Here is a 20,961-nt window from a genome sequence, read left to right as displayed (position 1 = left end):
TCTTTAACGAAACACTGCAAGGGAAAAAAAAATAGAGAACTCAATAAAACAGCCTTCAGCTGTATCAACTCCATATACAGTAGTACCAAAAATAACAGGACACTTAGGAATAAATTTAATCAAAGAGGTACTGAAAACTACAAAACACTGCTAAGAGAAATTAAAGATCTAATTAAGTGTAAAGACACCCCATGTTCATGGATTGGTACAATGGATATTAAGATGACACTACTACCCAAGGTAGTCCACAGATTCAATGGAATCTCTATCAAAATCCCCAAGAAACAGGAGAACACATCCTAAAATTCATATGGAATTTCAAGAGAACCAAATATCCAAAACAATCTTAACAAAGAACAAAGTTGGACAACTCTCACTTTCAGGCTTCAAAACTTACTACAAAAGTACAGTAATCAAAATAGTGTATGGTACTGGAATAAGGATTATATGAATCAGCAGAAAATATATTAAGTTCCCTATATATGAACATTCAAGCTGCGAACCTTCAAAGATGCAAATGTGCATTTGCATGTCCAACTACGTAAGTTAGTTCACATCTGGCGTACATTGTCACGTGTGTACATGCTTTACAAGTGGTTATGCTTCTGTGTAGTTTACTGTATAGTATTATATAGAATGGGGCTTCCCAAGTGGCTCGGTTGCAAGGAATCCACCAGCCAATGCAGGAGACACAGGGAACACAGGTTCGATTCCTGGGTCAGAGGAATCTGGAGGAGGAAATGGCAGCCTGGAGGAGGTAATGGCAGCCCACTCCAGTATTCCTGCCTGGAGAATACCATGGACAAAGGAGCCTAGCAGACTGTAGTCCATGGGGTCGCAAAGGAGTCGGACATGACTTAGTGACTAAACAATAACAACATAATTAATATATGTTAAGTACTTAGAATAGTACCTGGTACAAAGTACTATGTAAGTGTTTGAAATTATTATTCTGCTATTTATTTTTTAAAGTATATACATACATATATATATTGTATACATATATTGTCACCCTGCTAATTTAACTTATATCAGAGTATATCACATGAAATGCCAGGCTGGATGAAGCACAAGCTGGAATCAAGATTGCCAGGAGAAATATCAATAACCTCAATGCAGATGACACCACCCTTATGGCAGAAAGTGAAGAGGAACTAAAAAGCCTCTTAATGAAAGTGAAAGAGGACGGAGAAAAAATTGGCTTTTTCACTCAACATTCAGAAAACTAAGATTATGGCATCTGGTCCCATCACTTCATGGCAAATACATGGGGAAACAGTGACAGACTTTATTTTGGGGAACTCCAAAATCACTGCAGATGGTGACTACAGTCATGAAATTAAAAGACACTTACTCCTTGGAAGGAAAGCTATGACCAACCTAGACAGACAGCATATTAAAAAGCAGAGACATTACTTTACCAACAAAGGTCCATCTAGTCAAAGCTATGGTTTTTCCAGTAGTCATGTATGGATGTGAAAGTTGGACTATAAAGAAAGCTGAGCACCGAAGAATTGATGCTTTTGAACTGTGGTGTTGGAGAAGACTCTTGAGAGTCCCTTGGACTGCAAGGAGATCCAACTAGTCCATTCTAAAGGAGATCAGTCTTGAATATTCATTGGAAGGACTGATGCTGAAGCTGAAACTCCAATACTTTGGCCACCTGATGCAAAGAACCAACTCATTGGAAAAGACGCTGATGCTCGGAAAGATTGAAGGAGGGAGGAGAAGGAGACAACAGAGGATGAGACGGTTAGATGGCATCACCGACGCGATAGACATGAGTTTGAGTGGGCTCCGGGAGTTGGTGATGGACAGGGAGGCCTGGCGTGCTGAAGTCCATGGGGTGGCAAAGAGTCAGACACAACTGAGCAACTGAACTGAACTGAACTCAACTGAATATACACAGAAAGAGTGTGTAATATCAAAACATTTATGGCAGTTACTTGGGCTGGGTGAGGAGAGAAGTGGGGATACACTTGGGGGAAATGAGTTAAGAGGCTTTAAGAGTACTACTTTCTATAGTTTTTTAAAAGTTATATGAATTTTTAAAAATTATGTACACTGTATTTGCCAATACCATGTATAAACACACTGCATCTATGTAAAGGCATTCTACAATGTCTTTAAAGTTGTACTCTTTTCAGTATAATTCTAGTAATACAAAAATATCATAGGCTCAACACTAAAATTTATTTTCTTCTACTTAAAAGAAACCATCATTGCTAAATCTTTTAGTACAAACACTAGCCATCAGAAGAGGATTCTGAGTCTTCCCTTTTATTTTTAATTTTTTAACAACACACTAAAATTTATTCTACAAACAAAATTCTTTGAGCAGGAAATTTAAAGAGACTATTCCATTTTATCTCATAAAAATTATCAACAAGTAATTTTTAAAGTTTAACATACACAGCCTATAAAGTAGCTGCCATGTAAAGCAAATTAAGCAGTGAGTCTCTACTTTTAAATGAAAACCAGCAACTTACAAATTAAGAACTACTGGGTGATCTTTTTGTATTCTAGCTAAGAGCACTTCAAATGAGAGACCATCTTTTTAAAATGTGCTTCAAAGATACTACAGGCAAAGGGAAAATTTTAAGGGGGTGAACATGCTTTAATATAAGACATAAACTAGATATCTCAACTGAGTCCCAAACAAGATTCAGTCATGAGGTGGGGAAGAGAGCTGGTAATGTCTGGTGAGACAGGAAAAGAATAAAGATTTTAAAAGGTGGCTTGCAGAGTGATAAATGGGGAAGCTAAGAGTAGAGGGATGAAGGAAAGATGGAAGAGGACAGCAAGGGGTCAGTCTCCCATCCTGGTCAAAGAGGCAGTGAATTATTAGGGAGAGATATACACGGAGAAGGCAATAGCACCCCACTCCAGTACTCCTGCCTGGAAAATCCCATGGATGGAGGAGCCTGGAAGGCTGCAGTTCATGGGGTCGCTAAGAGTCAGACATGACTGAGCGAATTCACTTTCACTTTTCACTTTCATGCACTGGAGAAGGAAATGGCAACCCACTCTGGTGTTCTTGCCTGGAGAATCCCAGGAATGGGGGAGCCTGGTGGGCTGCCATCTCTGGGGTCGCACAGAGTCGGACATGATTGAAGCGACTTGGTAGCAGCATAAACAGAGGGGGCCTTCCCCAGTGTCTCAGTGGTAAAGAATCCACCTACAATGCAGGAGACATGAGTTCAATTCCTGGGTAGCGAAGATCCCCCGAAGGACGGCGTGGCAACCCACTCCAGTATTCTGGCCTGGGGAATCCCATGGATAGAGGAGCCTGGAGGGTTACAGTCCATAGGGTCCCAAAGAGTCGGATACGACTGAGCTACTGAGCATGCACACATGCACAGACAGAGGAGTGAAAGCTTCCTCTCCAAGAATCTGAGACCCAGGAGCACAAGCAGTGCACACACTGCAGCTCCAGCACTGATTCAGAGTACAGGTGTCAAAACCTCAGTTACAGGGCAGTTTGAGTATATATATATATGTATATATATGTGTGTGATTAGAAGAAAAAAACATTAACATGTAGCACCATACTTCAGTTTTAGAACCTGTTTCTGTCATTTCCCTAATTAAAATAAAGAATTTAAAAGAAAATGCAACCCAAGGTATTAGTTCCATTTACTTTATGAGCTAATAAAAATGTAAAGATCATTTCCTCAATCAATAATCTATTTCCAACTTACAATCTCCAAATACCACAGAGAAAAATACTCTCATATGTATCAAAGTTAGTAAGTCATTTATAAAGCAATAATGCCTACTACAACACAACATTTTCTTATTGAAACTATACATAAACTCTAATCTAGAGTTAGTAAAGATTAGTACAGTGTATTTATTTTATTTTACTGAAGAGGAAAATAGAAGGTAGTTAAGTGATTTGTTCACAATCCTTATAGATTTTCCATGTGAGGAACAGTAGTGCCTAGTTCCTGTGAAAATAAATTCTATTATTCTTTTATCTTTCTCCTGAATCTAAAATCACTCTTATGTGCCTCCATTTCCATTCCTAAAATTGCTTTTTCCCTTGATTAAAATGCTTCATTGGCTCCCTACTGCCCACAGAATAAAAGCCATATTCCTCCTTACATCCAGGGCCCTTGACGCTCTCGGCCAAACCTGCCCTCAGTCTCCTCCCGACGGCAGAAGACGTGGCCTAGTCTCTGTTCTGCAAAACAAGTCTCCAGCACGTAACCCTGCACGAGCCTCCCTTTCCCACATCACTGTGTCCTACTGCCTGGATCCTCTCTCCAGCTTCCTCTCCACTGACAAAAACCCTATCCACACATCAAGACTGTTTTTGCACTCTTGGAAATGAATCCTCCAGGCCCTGAAGTCCTCCGGCACATTCTACTTCTATCACATGACTGACCTTAATTGTAGCTTCGTCTATGTGTGCATCAAGCAGCCCTCTCACTTTACTGTTCTGTAAGCCCAGCACTCTGAACTCTCATGTTTTACAGAAACTGTCCCACTCTATATGATTTCAGTGGGGCTATCAGTCAGACCCTCTCCACTGCCTCCAAACAGGCATGTAAAGCAGACTGGGCCACGCCATTCACTCCCTGAACCTTCCCAACAGGAACTCTTTCCTATTCCATCATGAACTGTAAAGATGTAACCCCAGGGCCGCCAGGAGCTACAGTCCCCAAAGTGAAAACAGTAAATTTTTTGAAGTTAATGACTGCAAAACATAATTCAACACATAGGCATATACCAAAATGTAAAATGGAAACACAGATATCCTGATTTGTTGAGGCCCTGATCCCAGTCTTCTGAAGTCAGATCCATTCACGCTTTTTTTAGTTATATGAACCAGTAAATTCTCCTTTCTGCTTCAGTTTGAGATGGATTTCTAATAATTATAATTGAAAGAATCCCCGTGGAAAACAGTATGGAGGTTTCTCAGAAAACTAAAAATAGAATTACCGTATGATCCAGCAATCTCACTTCTGGGCATAGATCCAGACAAAACCATAATGTAAAAAGATACATGCATCCCAGCAGCACTATTCACAAGAGCCAAGACATGGGGACAATCTCAGTGTCCATCGATTGACGAATGGATAAAGAAGACATGGTACATATATACAATGGAATATTGCTCAGCCATAAAAACAGTAAAATGATGCCATTTGCAGCTACATGGATGAACCTAGAAATTACCATACTAACAAAGAAAGTCCAAAAGAGAAAGACAAATACCATGTGATATCACTTTTATGTGGAATCTAAAATATGACACAAATGAGCCTATCTATGAAACAGAAACAGAATTATGGACGTAGAGAACAAACTGGTGGTTGCCAAGGGGGATAGGGTTAGGGGAGGGATGAAGTGGGAGGCTAGAGTTAGCAGATGTACACTTTTACAGGAAGGATGGATAAACGGCAAGGTTCTGCTGCACAGCACAGAGAACTGTATTCAATACCTTATGATAAACCATAATGGAAAGAAATGTTTTTAAAAAGAAAAAATATATATAACTGAATCACTTTGCTGTATAGCAGCAATTAACACAACATTGTAAATCAACTATAGTTCAATTTTTTAAAAAAGATTCCTCAAGAACTGGAGTATGTTTGTTTACTCCATTAAATTTTCCACAGTGCAGGTATGCAATACATATTTCTAGACTAATTCCTATCTATCTTCCAGTGGTTTTACATAAGATTCAATGATATAGTTTTTTTTTTTTAAGCCTTTTTAAGGAATCAGTGTCTGAATTCAAGACTCAAATAGCCAAACTGTATGACTTTGAGTAAGTTACCATATGCCCCTGACCTTGGTGACGCCATCTGAAAAATAAGAACACTGTGTTACATTATGGTCCCTTCTAGATCCAAAGTTCCATAAATATATAATTCTTACCTAAAAATTCTTGTCTACTTGCACTGTTTTAACTACTAACTCCATAAAACTTCCCTAATCTAATTTTCACAATCATCTAGATTAAAGGTCTTGAAAGTAGGTAGCTCTGTATAGTCTTCCTTCATTGTTCCCAGAACCTCAGTTCAGCTCAGTCGCTCGGTTGTGTCTGATTCTTTGTGTCCCCAGAGCCTAGTACATACCAGATCTCCTATAAAGGTCTACTAAATCAGTAAAAGAATCCATTTGAAGTATCTTCACTTTCCAGTTAGACTTGTATTTTGAATTTCATGTTACCACTTGTTTTTCATTACCTCAGGAAACCTCCTCCTCCACTTCTGTCAAGAAACAAAGTTTAATTTTCTTTTCCCTTTTGTGGTTCCTGCAACAAACTATAGTTGATACCAACTTGCCAATCTCTGAAACATGCAATCTCAGTTCAGTTCAGTTCAGTCTCTCAGTCCTGTCCAACTCTTTGTGATCCCATGAATCGCAGCACACCAGGCCTCCCTGTCCATCACCAACTCCTGGAGTTCACTCAGACTCACATCCATGGAGTCGGTATTGCCATCCAGCCATCTCATCCTCTGTCGCCCCCTTCTCCTCCTGCCCCCAATCCCTCCCAGCATCAGAGTCTTTTCCAATGAGTCAACTCTTCGCATGAGGTGGCCAAAGTACTGGAGTTTCAGCTTCAGCATCATTCCTTCCAAAGAACACCCAGGACTCACCTCCTTTAGAATGAACTTGTTGGATCTCCAACTCTCACATCCATACATGACCACAGGAAAAACCATAGCCTTGACTAGACAGACATTTGTTGGCAAAGTAATGTCTCTGCTTTTGAATATGCTATCTAGGTTGGACATAACTTTTCTTCCAAGGAGTAAGTGTCTTTTAATTTCATGGCTGCAGTCACCATCTGCAGTGATTTTGGAACCCCCCAAAAAATGTTTCCACTGTTTCCCGATCTATTTCCCACGAAGTGATTGGACCAGATGACATGGTCTTCATTTTCTGAATGTTGAGCTTTAAGCCAATCTTTTCACTCTCCATTTTCCCTTTCATCAAGAGGCTTTTTAGTTCCTCTTCACTTTCTGCCATAAGGGTGGTGTCATCTGCATATCTGAGGTGATTGATATTTCTCCCGGCAATCTTGACCCCAGCTTGTGCTTCTTCCAGCCCACCATTTCTCATGATGTACTCTGCATATAAGTTAAATAAGCAGGGTGACAAAATACAGCCTTAACATTCTCCTTTTCCTATTTGGAACCAGTCTGTTGTTCCATGTCCAGTTCTAACTGTTGCTTCCTGACCTGCATATAGGTTTCTCAAGAGGCAGGTCAGGTGGTCTGGTGTTCCCATCTCTCAGAATTTTCCACAGTTTATTGTGATCCACACAGTCAAAAGCTTTGGCATAGTCAATAAAGCAGAAATATGTTTTTCTGGAACTCTCTTGCTTTTTCCATGATCCAGCGGATGTTGGCAATTTGATCTCTGGTTCCTCTGCCCAGTATCATCCTTATCCTCCACCTTCTAATCACAACTGAAAATAATTTCAAACTCTATTTTCAGAGCTGAATTGTTTAATAATTTCTATCAACTTATATCTTAATTTAAATATGTTTGAAAGGCTTTCACAGACAATAATTGCATGAGTTCCTTTTTCTCAATGTTGGGGTTTATTTTAAACTACATACTCTCTATGAAGTGAACAATTAGGGACTATCCAGAAAAAAACATCCCAAAGTTAAAGTATATTTAAGAACCACTCTAGGAGCTTCTTTGATGGTCCAGTGGTTAAGAACTCACCTGCCAATGCAAGGGACACAAGTTTGATCCCTGGTCTGGGGAAATCCCACTTGCCATTGGACAACTAAGCCCGTGTGCCACAACCACTGAAGCCCAAGAACCTAGAGTTTGTGCTCCACAATGAGAAGCCACTGTGAAGAGAAGCCACTGCCTGTCACAACTAGAGAAAGTTCATGCACAGCAACAAAGAACCAGCACAGCTAAAAATAAAAATTTTTAAATGGGCAAAGTACTGAGTAGACATTTCTCCAAAAACAATACACAACTGGCCAATAAACACATGAGAAGATGCTCAACTTCACTAATTATTAGGGAAAATGCAAATCAAAACCACAGTGAAATACCACTCCACACCCATTTGGATAGCCATTTATAAAAAGCTTTTTAAAAAAAAATATCAAGTATTAGCAAGGATGTAAAGAGACTGGAATCCTTGTGCATTGCTGATGGGAAAGTAAAAATGGTACAGGCAATATAGAAAATAGTATGGGTGGTTCCTCAAAAAAACTAAACACAGAATTACCAAATGCTAAGTAATTCCAAAGGATTTAAAAACAGGTAGTCAAACAGGTACTTGGATGCCAAATGTTCATTACAGCATTATTCACAACAGTAAAAGAAACAAGCCAAGAGTCCATGAATAAAGAATGGGTGATCGGGAGACTGGAACCGTATTACATACACTACTATGTCTAAAACAACAGATGAGAGCTCACTGCAGAGCACAGCGAGCTCTACTTGGTGCTCTGTGATGACCTAAATGGGAAGGAAGTTCAAAAAAGAAGGGATATGTGTACACATATGGCTGATTCACTTTGCTGTGCAGCAGAAACTGGCACATCAGTGTAGAGCAACCATACGCCGATAAAAAGTAATAACAATCAACAACCCCTCCTCCTCCCTGGTTTTCCTCATGATAATAAGATGGCTGCCACAGTACCAGGTGTCTTACCCACAGGCAGCCATCCAGAGCGGAAACTGCCCCCTGCACAGACCAAATCTGCATTAGGCTCTATCACTCCCAGATCACTGCCTCTGTTCCAAAGTCAGGTCTTCCTATGGAGCGCAGCCTTGGCCATGAGTTAGTTCTTTCAACAGGCCTAAGGTTTTCATAAAGGCACTACATTTCACTCCAAAGGAAAGCAAAGGAGCCACTTCTGTCTTTCACAGAGTTGACTTCCCAGTTTCCCATGCACAAGTTCAATTCAGGTTTAGCTTGAAAATGCATGACTAGGGAAAGAAGTAAAGGGCAGAGTAGCTGGCAAATAGGGAAAAATAAAGAATAATACTCGAAGTAGCTACACAGAACAGAATGAAGACAGTTGGAAAGAATATCAAAACAAAACTATTATTTCAAGTCACTGATCCCAAGTGATGGAGTCTCACACATCCTCAGTCCACCCTCGTCTGTTCCTCTCCGAGCATGCTCAGTCGTGTAGACTCTTTGTGACCCCATGGACTGTAGTCTGCCAGGCTCCTCTGTCCATGGAATTTTCCAGGCAAGAATACTGGAGTGGGTTGCCATTTCCTCCTCCAGGGGATCTTCCTGACCCAGGGACCAAAACCACGCCTTTGCATCTCCTGCACTGGCAGGTGGATTCTTTACCACTAGTGCCACCTGGAAAGTCTATATTCCCACCACCACCACCACCCCCAAACTCCCAAAAGCATCACAGCCAGATGAGAAAAGTAATAAACAAACAAGAGAACCACTGACTGGAATCAGTGATTTTCCTTGGGATTTCAGTAAGAAAGAAAACAAGCATCACTGTATTATTGTTATAATGACTTGTTTGCATTAATAACATCCAATAGTCAGAAAGTCCAGCTAAACAATTGATGCCGAAGAAGTTGAAATGGTAGCACAGGACACTATTTCTGTAATGCTTCAGAATTTATTCCTCCAAGCCTGTAACAACTTTGAAATTTCTGAAGATACAAATCTGTGGAGAAAATGATGCTCTATACCTTCGAGGGTCCAGAGAACCAAGTACTCTTACTGTCCTGGTGATAGTTAATTTCTAACAACCAACTGCGATAAATCACAGTACCTAATACAGCGCCTGATGGGACAGCAGTCATTAAAACAATGACATTCCAGTTATAAGAAAAGGTGTGTAGTAGAACAGATTTAAAATAAAAACTGTTGGGACTTCCCTGGTGGTCCACTGGTTAAGACTCCACACGTCCACTGCAGCAGGCATGGGTTTGATCCCTGGTCGTGGAACTAAGATTCCACATGCCATGCAGCCTGGCCAAAAAATAAATTACTTGTGCTTTAAAAAATAAAAGACTTCTATGACAATATAAACAGTACAGTCCTAAATTTATTTTAAATGCTTGCATCAGAAAAAAAGACTGGAAAGATATTCCAGCATGTTTTGAGGGGTTATGTCTGAAAATAAATCGTATCTTAAAAATAAGATATCACCCTTATTTTCTTTTTTGTGTATTTTTCTGTATTTACTGACATGTCTATAATGAACCTGTATCTTATGTAATCAGAGCGGAAATGTTATACAAAAAAAAAAAAAACTCAAATGTATTCAACATATTGAATTCACGATACAGGGCAAAACAGAACATATTATTTATATTAAACTCCAACAAAAATCTTTTCTTGGTATTTTTAAAGGTTTAACCTTGAGTTCTACAGGAAAAGTCACTCATCTAAAACACAGCTTCCCCAAAGGTGTCAGATGAAAGACATATTGTTGGAGTTAGTTCAAACTGGATCCCAATTATCTGCTACAAGTTTTCTGAATCACTGCCATGATAACTGTGAAACTCTAGGTGAGATGGATTCACACTGGAATCCTACAGGCTTCCACCCAAAAATCAGTCATCTAAACTCAGCCACAGGCAGTAAACCTTCCTAACAGGTTGAAGAAAGGGAAAAGCTAAGAAAAAAAAATTGTATTCATGATGTCACAAATTTCTAATAAGTAAATATTATTAGACTTACAGCCTGCCTTTTAAAATACTATCAGGATCAACAAAGCAAAATAAAACTCTTCACTAAATTGGACTCCTAATTAAGCATTTATTGATCCCTCACTAGGTGCTAGGTCCTGGGGTTACAAAACATGAAGACAAAATTCCTTGTCCTTGAGAAGCTCAATCCCTCCAGGCAAAGAGATGCAATTAAGCATGATCTAAAGGGATAAGTGCCACAACTAGAGGTTGGTACCAACTGCTGCAAGAGCAAGAAGCAGTGCTTATTACTGGGCAGAGCTGGGGAAGGCATCAAAGAAGAGGTGACATTTCAGCTTTTTAAGGTGGTATTCCTCAGGCAGAGAAAGGTAGTCGCTGCATTCTTGTCACATTATAAGAACTGAGCAAAGTGACAAAGGTAGAAAGTGTTAGGTTTGTCTGGAAAAGGGTGAGTTGTCCAGCGTATCTAAAGTATCAGGGATGTGGAAAGAACAACAGAAACAAACTTAAGAAAGGCTTGGTGCCTCCCTTCCTCCAGTTCATGAAGATGGAAACAGACTTCGGGTCTTTTTAATGCTAATGTGTCTTCGTCATTTCCCACACTGAAAAGAAAGGCCGCACAGACCTTCTAGCAGCACCCTTCCTCCGAGGCCATAAGCCCCCATCTGGCCAGGAGCCCACCCAACCCCAAGCACTCTCAGGCTCACACAGGTGGCACAGGCACAGCCGGCACTGCCAAGAAATGTTCCATAAGCCACCCAAATAGTGTGCACTCAAAACACAACAAAGCAGAATCTGCTCCTTTACAAACTGGACACTTCACTCTAGGTAATAAATGTTTTTCCCCTATTCTGTTCAACAATTTTATCAGCTCACTTGGAAAAGGTCAGAAAGCAGGTTTATCAGTTGTGTAGGTAAAAAAGTTCAAGGAAAAGATAATAATAGGTGGGATGACAAACTCAAGCTACAAAAAAGACTTGACAAGTTGTACTAATAAGCCAAACACAGGGAACCTACTCCTCAACTTAGGACCAACGGGATGAGCCAAATATGCTCTCCCTCAATGAAATGCGATGAAAATAAATATAAACTCTTTTTAAAATGAAACTTAAGTTTTACATTCATGTCTACTATCAATAGCACACGTTCAGGATGCAAGAGATCTAGCTTGACTTCAGTTCATATGAAATAAAATCTAGAACTTAGCTGTTAAGAAACCAATGAGTAATTAGTGTGAAATGGCAGATGAAAAGTCTCCAAATATCAGGTTTTATACCAAATTAACAAAAAACATCCAATTCAATCCTACAAACACGAGTATGAAAACTTCTACATGCCTGGTACTGAGTAATGTCTGTCAAGAACACAAAGAAAGCGTTAACCCTGTGGCTGCTGCTGCTGCTAAGTCACTTCAGTCATGTTCAACTCTGTGCAACCCCATAGACGGAAGCCCACCAGATTCCCCCATCCCTGGGATTCTCCAGGCAAGAACACTGGAGTGGGCTGCCATTTCAGGCTTAAACTGTGCAGGTCCATTTACATGTGAATTTTTTCAGTAAATACAGTACTTGTATTTTCATTTTACAGATCTTTAAATCAACTAAAATCTACCTGGAAGTTTATATTTAATTAGAGATCACAATATGTGGAATCAAAGGAACTGGGGTTGAAGTTCTGATTCTATTCAAATTGTTTCAGTTTCTTGCCCTGGGGTGAGTCATTTACCAACTCCTTTGTCCTTGAGACAGAAATAGTAGAACACAGATTTTTGACTGTATAAGAGGTTGCCGCCAATCCCCTGCATTATTCAAGAGTCAACTGTAAATAAGCCATAATCTCTCTCTCTCTTTTTTTTTTTAACCACACCAGGCTAGCTCTTAAGAGTCCCGACCAGGGATCAAACCTGTGCCCCATGAAATGCACTGGAAGCACAGAGTCTTAACCAATGGACTGCCAGGGAAGTCCCAGCACAATGCCTACTTTTAAGAGTTTACAGCCTAAAGCAGAGTTTTTAAACATGGGTCACAATATCAACTGAGTTGCCACCCATGTTTTTTAATGGAAATAGAAACGAACAGAAACAATAGAGAACACTCTACAAAGTCCTATGTCATGAAACTTCTAACTTTTTCATGTGTGTATATAGTCTAAACATATACACAAAAGAGGTAATATTTTAAATGTGTTTATTATAGATTGTAGTCAAAAGTTAGAAGGACATTAATCTTATGGAAGAGGATAAATTAAATATATCACTACAAGATATGAAGTATCACAGAACTTAAAAGAATAAAATCTACCTGGTTGGAGAAAGACAGGGGTATGGTCAAGAGTCTAGAAAAAGATGTACAGAGACAGTAACATACGACAGAGCCTTAACAGATAGGAAAGAATCTGAGACGAAGATGGGGTTGGGAGGAGGTGCCACATGTAGAAAGAATAAAATGAACAAAGACGTGAAGCAGCAACTAACAAGAAGGGTTTAATAGGTGGCCCAAATCGTACTGGCACATGGCAGCAATGGTCTAATTAAGTCCAGACAGAAGAACTTGGGGAAAGTTCAGTTTGGCTAAAGTGTAAAGTACAAGCAAGTCAGCAAACGCAGCTGAAAAATCAAATTTGAGCCATAACAGGCAAGTGCTAGGCACACAGTAAACACTTAGCTATTCCACTGGTCTTATTTACTATCCCTGGAGCCTTAAACCACATCATCTTTAAGATGCCTCACAATTCTAAAATTTTATGAATAACTGAAGGGCTAAGATGGAAGTTATTTATATGTAGACACAGAACACAAGCTTATAAGAAATTACAAGGAGTCTATTCAACAAGGAAGAATGTTCTCATCACAGCTAACAATAAAATGGGCCATCTCAAAAAGTGGTGAGGGCAATGTCGTTAGATGTATTTGAAGAAAAGTCAAAGTATGGTACTAAGTCTGTAATATGAAACTCTTCATTTATCACACAGTAATTCTTCCATCAATTTTTGTTCTCATTCATCAATCAACAACAGCTCATGAATGAGTTCTGAGAAGAGAGGGAGAAACAGATGGAAGCAGGAGGTTGGGGTTTTATTCCCATTGTAGATAAGTGGAAAAACAGAAAGTATCTGAATGACAGTTCCCAACATAGTCATTATTTTTACTAGAATGTCCTAATGTGTGATATAGCAAGTCAACTCACGTACTTGGGCCACAGCTAAAATAATTTGGCAATATACTTCTGAAAAAAATTTTAAAGTTCCCAGAACCTTTATGTGGAAAAAAAAAAATCTTGCTTTTCTATACAAAATCTGTCAAGAGAGGATATGTAAGAGTCTTTAGAGCGTAATCATAATAAACAGATTTGTTCATTATGGTAAAAGTATAACATTGCAATTAAAGTCCTAATATAGCATATCCAATGACGCTTACACACTGCAAATAAACTCAGATCATTCTTCTCATCAAGAATAAAGATGCAATAATTCAAAAAAGATTCATAATACAAACCATTAAAAATTGAAATTCAGCACCAGTATAAAAGTATGGTATGAATAAAAAGTACTTTCAACTTCAATGACCATTCTTTTGAGACATCATGCTTCAGAATGTGTCTAAAAATGACAGAAAATGGTGTCATTTACAATTAAGCTTTTTATTTCTAAAGCACATTCTCTCATAACACTGCATGATAAAATTAGCCATAACATTTGTATAGTCTATAAAATATCGTTCCATACTGACTTTTCTGTTAAAATGTTGATAATTTCCTGCTGATTATTTCCTGCTTACAGAATGGCAGATCAAAACAAAGCCATCTTGATTCAAGGAGGCACTCAACAAACGTTTGCTGAAATCAACGATTTTCTTCTCTACTAAAAATACCTTTAAAAAGAGGACAGTAGTTACTCCTGGGCATATACCCAGAGAAAAATGTGGTCTGAAAAGATAAACGCATCCCAACATTCACTGCAGCACTGTTTACAACAGCCAAGATATGGAAACAACTTAAATGTTCACTGACAGAAGAATGGATAAAGAGGATGTGATACAAACATACAGTGGAATATTACTCGGCCATTAAAAAGAATAAAATCAGTCCATCTGCAGCAATATGGATGGACCTAGAGATTGTCATACTGAGTGAAGTCAGACAGACAGAGAAATAAAATATCATGTGATATCATTTATATGGAGAATCTTAAAAAAATGATACAAATGAACTTATTTCCAAAACAGAAGCAGACTCACAGACTTAGAGAAGGAACTTATGGTTGGCAGGGGGAGGTGATGGGGAGGGATAGTCGGGAAGTTTGAGACTGACATGTACTTTTAAACACACTGCTATTCTTAAAATGGATAACCCAACAAGCACCTATTTAGAGCACAGGGAACTGTACTCAATATTCTGTAACAATCTAATGGGGGAAAGAATTTGAAAAACTATGTATAACTGAATCACTTTGTTGTACACCTGAAACTAACACAACATTGTTAATTAACTGTGCTCCAATATAAAATGAAAAGTTTTTTAAAAAAGAGGGTGATAGTACCCAACATACTCCTCAGGCCTGTTAAAAACCTGCCTTCTGAATTGTCAAGCCTTGAATCTGTTCCCATCAGCAATGCAAATCATTATATCCAGAAGCAGAACAATAAATACTATGCAGTCTTATAAAAATGCCTAGTATAGAAATAAATTTTCTTAAATATAACTATCCAATTTAAGTTTGGAAGCCTTTATCTTTTGAGGCAGAGACACACACTGCTGACAAATTCTTTTCAGAGATAACATGGTATAACAAAAGCAGCTGTGGATCAGAATCCCAAAGTCCTAGGTTCAAATCTCAAATCAGCACTTCACTGGCTTAAGTATCTTTGGTCAGTCACTTAATTTCTTTCTGCTGAAGTTTCTTTCTCATCTGTTTAAAAAAAAAGTGGGGACAGGTGATATTATGGCGTCAGGCTCAAGCAGTATCAGGACATGGAAGTTTCCCTGTAAACACTAAACCCCTGACCATAAAACATCAGGCACATCCCCACTTTCCAAAACAAAATTAAGTCCTGGGTATATGGCATCTTCTCTGCCTCTGGTGGATGTTTTGCCTCTGAGAGGTACGGGGCCCTTTTAGAGGCTTCAAAGGACAGGATTCCCTGACGAGGCAAGTAACCGAAGAGCCCATGCCCAAACTCCTTTTCAGAGTTGCATCCATTTACCAGCAGACTTAATGAGATTCTGGGGACACTGGTTCTTTCAGATCTGGTTTCATAGACCTAGTCCCTTCCTAACTTCACATGCCTCTACACCACAGGCTTATTAGAAGTTAAATTTCTTTTAAAGATGCAGGGGTTTTTTTAAGTTTATTTTTTTCTTCTACCTGGGGAAAATCAAACAGAAGGAAATCAGGTAAAAATAAGGCAGAAAATATACACTGTTTTTAAATAAGAAAAGAAAGAATTATGACATCACAAAACTAAAATAGTTGTATTCTGGTCAGTAATGAGGAAATTTTTTTTTCATAGACTGCTAAGTGGGGATTAAAAAAGAACAAGCAGTAATCACTCTAAATCATTAAAAAATTTATCTCATACAGTAGAATAAAAAAGACGACTTATGATGCAGCTTCCACTTCTTAGTGGCCAAACTAAAACACATATACTCAAACCTGCTATTCTATTCTAGGAGTTTAATTACAAACTCTTATTTCATCTATTGGTGGTGTTTACTGCTGCTGCTGCTGTTAAAGGGCGAGAAAAGTATTTGCTTGCTCTTTGGTTTCTATACTTGGTGGTTTGGGTGCAATCAACATGGGAAAAGACAGGTATATCACAAAAATGGTTAGATTTTTTTCTCACCTAATGCACTTTAGAAAAGGAAGCTTCCTGAAAAGGTAAAATTAAGAATGGAAAGATGCAAGGCTTTCCAAGTTATTTATGGCAACAGAACTGGAAAGCAGAGAATCTCTAAAAGGGAGAGAGAGACCTACAGAATCAGAACACAGGTTACAAGGGTTCAGTAAAGAACAGTTCCTTGTAATACTAGAGAATGGCAGTAAAAGGTCAAGTATATGACAAAACATTACACACTGACCAGAAGAAAATTAACAGGAATATTCAACTGCTGAAGGACAAAAAGGACTAACAATCTCTGAGATCCAGTTTCATCATCTGTATAATGAAAACAACCTTAGGACTGTCACTCCCAGCACTGACCAGCCCATCACTGATCTTCAAAAAAGGGTAGCTTCTTCTGCAAGCCAGAAGGGAATGGCACAATATACTTAAAGTGATGAAAGGGAAGAAACTACAGCCAAGAATACTCTACCCAGCAAGACTCTCATTCAGATTTGACGGAGAAACCAAAAGCTTCCCAGGCAAGCAAGAGTTATGAGAATTCAACACCACCAAATCACCTTCACAACAAATGATAAAAAAAAAAAAAAACAAACCTTCTCTCGGTAGGAAACACAGGAGAAGGAAAAGACCTACACAAAATAAACTCAAAACAATTAAGAAAACGGTAATAGGATCATACGTATGGATAATTACCTTAACTGTAAATGCACCAAACTTAAATGCACCAACCAAAAGACAGATTGGGCAGATGAAAACATACTTGCCACATGACTCTACTTAACCCCTCAAACTGCACATAATTATTTTATATTGTTAGGTTAATCATGTTTCTATTATGGCTTGCAACTGTAATGATCGTTTTTGTCTGGCTATTTATTGTGAAAACTGATAAACATCTTTAGCTCTCGTGGGGGAAAAAAAAATAGTAGTGTCCGGCCTTCCCTCTAAACTCAATCACAGAACATTACAATGGAAAAGAGAAGTTCAGACATCACTTAGTCCCTAGTGACTAAATCAAATAATTTGAAAATGTCACAACCTGTACAGAAAATTTGTATATCATAAAAGATTTTAAAGGCATTAAAGTATTGCTACAGAATCTCAAAAATCTTATCGAGGTCAAATACAGATGAACAGCTGCAGTGGGAGAGATTCCTTGGCACTGCTGCAACAGGAGACTCCTTTCCTCACCATCTAAGCAACTTATCCAGATTGGTGGGAAGAATGTCTAAGTTCTCCCTCCTTGCTATAAGAATTGTGGATTAGCAAGCAGAGATAGAAATGTGTGCGCCAATCTGCTCGTAAAAATCAAAGTTGAAATGCAAAACATTTTCTCATAGGAATTAATGATAACAGATTTTCAGGCTAGGAATTAAACGATGCAGCTAACACTCCGTTTTTAATTGACTTTTTCTCACTATAAGTATAATGTTTAGGCTACTTTATAGACTGAACTGGCTTTTATAAAACGGCAAAGAAGTGTAACCCTAATATGCCTATGAAATAAAATGTATTCTGGGTTTTGAACAATTCACACAGGAACTTTCAGACCACAGCTGAGGAAGGAATAGTAGAAGAAAGCTATGAGAGAAATAGAAAAGGAGTTTCTTTGGCAGAAAGGACAAATAAACTACACGAAATTACAATTGCTAATGTCTTCAGAATAACTGTCTCTCTCATTTAACAAGCATTTAAGTCCTATCCTGTGCCCAATGCTGTGCCCCTCCACAGGGAAAAATTTTTCTAAAGCTAAACCCATAGTCCCAGAAATGCAGAAATTTCCTCCCATCTTCCTGAGTAAATCACACAGCAAATCACAGTGCTTTGAGATTCACATATGCCTATCTTGATGACCTTGCACTGTCTCCATCTCAGCACCAACACACCTGAGGATATGGCTAGTGCAGTTATTACTCTAAGTACTGTACAAAGGGGAAAAGAAGAAATTAACATTTATTAAGCACTTGGTAGGTGCTCATTTGATTTTCACAACCTTGTAGGTAAATATTATCCCCAACTTACACATTAAGAAAATGATGTTAAATAACTTGCCCACAACACCAGTAAAGAGAATCCAGGACTCAGAAATCTGCCAACTCCGCTACTCAGAGGTTCCTACCCAGAAGGAAAGAAATTACCACTTAGCTGCCAGTGGACAGTTGATCACTTTCACATCAATTATTTGTTTCTCCAATTAGGCAGGTCTGAGAGCAAATTATGGGAAAGATACACCACCAACTCTTCATGTCACAGAATACACTTAGTATGTAGGGAACGCTCCAAGAGAAAGGATAAAGCGTTCCCAGAGGCGAATCCTAGCTTTCTCACCATTTCCCAATCCCATCTCAATAGACTAGCACCAGGCCTCCTTTCATCACTTCCATCCTGGCCGGTATCAACATGCACTTGTCATTTAGTCACTAAGTTGGGTCTGACTCTTGCGACATCATGAACTGTAGCCCACCAGGCTCCTCTGTCCGCGGGATTTCCCAAGCAAGAAGAGCGGTGTCAGTTGCCATTTCCTTCTCCAGGGAGTCTTCCTGGCCAAGGGGTCAAACCCGTGTCTCCCACACTGGCAGGTAGATTCTTTACCAGGGAAGTCCCATTGTGCTCTTAGAGCATAACAGATTAAAAACTTCAGAAAGCTGCCTTTCAAAACAAGATTTTCTACCAGCACAGATCTCTCTGCAGGTCCTTAAATTTAAACAATTCAATTTCTACATAATTTGCCTGATGGGATTCCTAGACGTTTGTTGCAACTGACAGTTTAAAAGTTACTTTGTAGTGAACTGTACTGAACCTTCACTGAACTGCAGAAAATACGGGAAACAAAAGTCTACCTTCAGACAGATTTCACTATCTAAAATTTTCCATTAAAAGTTCAGGGGGAAAAACCTGTACACTCATCTCTCTATCTAACTGAATAAGATGACAGGTGACTTACAATAATGCAATGTGGCTAAACTCTCTTGCGTAATCACCACGAAACACACGGTAAAAGTAAAACTAATGTTCAAGCCCTTAAATTATTGAATATTCTTTTCAAAATAATTCAACACTGTAAGAATTATTTAGCTTCTGGAGTTTAACACTTGTAACAGATTTTTTAAAGGGGGATTTTAAGAGGAATAACGGTCTCATCTAAAAACAGATTCATCTGTTTCCTAACAAAACCATGACTATAATATACACTAAACACTGGGGCATGTGCAAGAACACTTCCTATTGTAACGTAATTACTCTTTCTAATATTGAAGGCAAAACAAACTAAAACGGATCAAACATTTCCAGTCAAATGTCTGCAAAATTCTGAATAGAGAAAATGATGTCAACGTATTTTATCCCTTTTTTTTTCCCCTTAAGGTTCAGTCCAAAAATAAACAGTCATCCGGCTCATCAACTCAGGGTCAGAAACTCATTAAAACTGAGGCTCGAGAGCAGAGAAAACAGATTCCCAGAAATCGGCTTCTTGGGTAAAACTGCCCTGTGCCCCGCACCAGAAGCCTCGGGCGGCCGCCGGGGCCCTGCCCGCCCCTCCCGCCGGCCGCACCTGCCGAGGCTGCGCGGCCAGCGCCCCCTGCCGCCGTCCGCGCGCCTAGAGACCCGCTCCCACCCCCGCGCCTCGCGCCCGCGCCGCCCCCACCCCGCGCACACCTCGCGCCGAGGCCGCGCAGCCTGCGGGCCGTGGCGGGGGGCGCGCGGACGCGAGTCGAGGCGGGGCCCGCACGAGGCCGAGAGCACGGGCGCGCCCCCCCGAGCCCCCGCCGCGCCCAGGCCCGAGCCTCACCTACCTACGCCGTATTTCTCTTCCTCTGTGGGGGTCCACATGGCCGGGCCGGGCGCGGCCCCGCAGGCGCGGCGGCCGGGCGACAGCGCGGCGGGAACGGCCGCGGGCCCGGCTGTGGCGCACCGCGAGCCGAGGCGGGGGAGGTCAGGCGGCGCGGGGCAGTGGGCGGCGCATCCCTCACAGGCCGTCCGGGATGCCGCCGCCGCCGCCACGTCCGGACCGTGAGGCTCCGCGGGCGGCCCGGCAGTCCCGGTCGGCGCGGGTGAGGGCTCGCCACCTGTCCGTCCCCGCCGCTCTCGCGCCGCCGCTTCGTCCCTCACAGCTTCGCTGCTCGGCTCCCGGCGCCGCCGCGGCTCGGCTCGCCTCAGCGGGCTCGCAGGATGCCCGCGCATGCGCCGCTCCCCGGCGCGCGGGGGCTCGCGCCGCCCGGGCTCGCGCCGCCCGAGCCCGCGCGCGAGCCCCCACGCGCCGGCGCCGCCGCGCGCCAGCGGAGGGAAATCCGCGAGAGGCGATTGGACGGCCCGGCGGGGTCAGGACTGGCTCTCGGGCAGGCCTAAGGCCCTGGGTGGCCCCAAGCTCCGGAGGAGGCGGGGCTGGACAGGTGGGATGCCCTCGGGCCCCCACGGGCTTCGATGTCCAATTCCTCCTGCCAGGCCCCCAGAGATCGCCAGTGGAGAGGAGAGAGCAGGGAAGAGGGAATGATACC

General features: G+C 40.7%; 1 protein-coding gene across 1 annotated transcript in view; it reads right to left on the bottom strand.

Annotated features, from left to right (window-relative positions):
- DOCK3 (dedicator of cytokinesis 3) overlaps positions 1-20,647 on the bottom strand; it is a 285,077-nt gene extending 264,430 nt beyond the window's left edge. The window contains exon 1 of the mRNA XM_052637625.1: positions 20,260-20,647. Within this exon, the coding sequence (XP_052493585.1) occupies positions 20,260-20,647 (388 nt within the window). The remainder of the gene's footprint in view (positions 1-20,259) is intronic.
- Between the last annotated feature and the right edge of the window lie 314 nt (positions 20,648-20,961).

The sequence above is a fragment of the Budorcas taxicolor genome, chromosome 1 (genome assembly GCF_023091745.1).
Source record: "Budorcas taxicolor isolate Tak-1 chromosome 1, Takin1.1, whole genome shotgun sequence".
Classification (NCBI taxonomy): domain Eukaryota; kingdom Metazoa; phylum Chordata; class Mammalia; order Artiodactyla; family Bovidae; genus Budorcas; species Budorcas taxicolor.
This window is presented reverse-complemented; position numbering and strand designations above follow the sequence as displayed.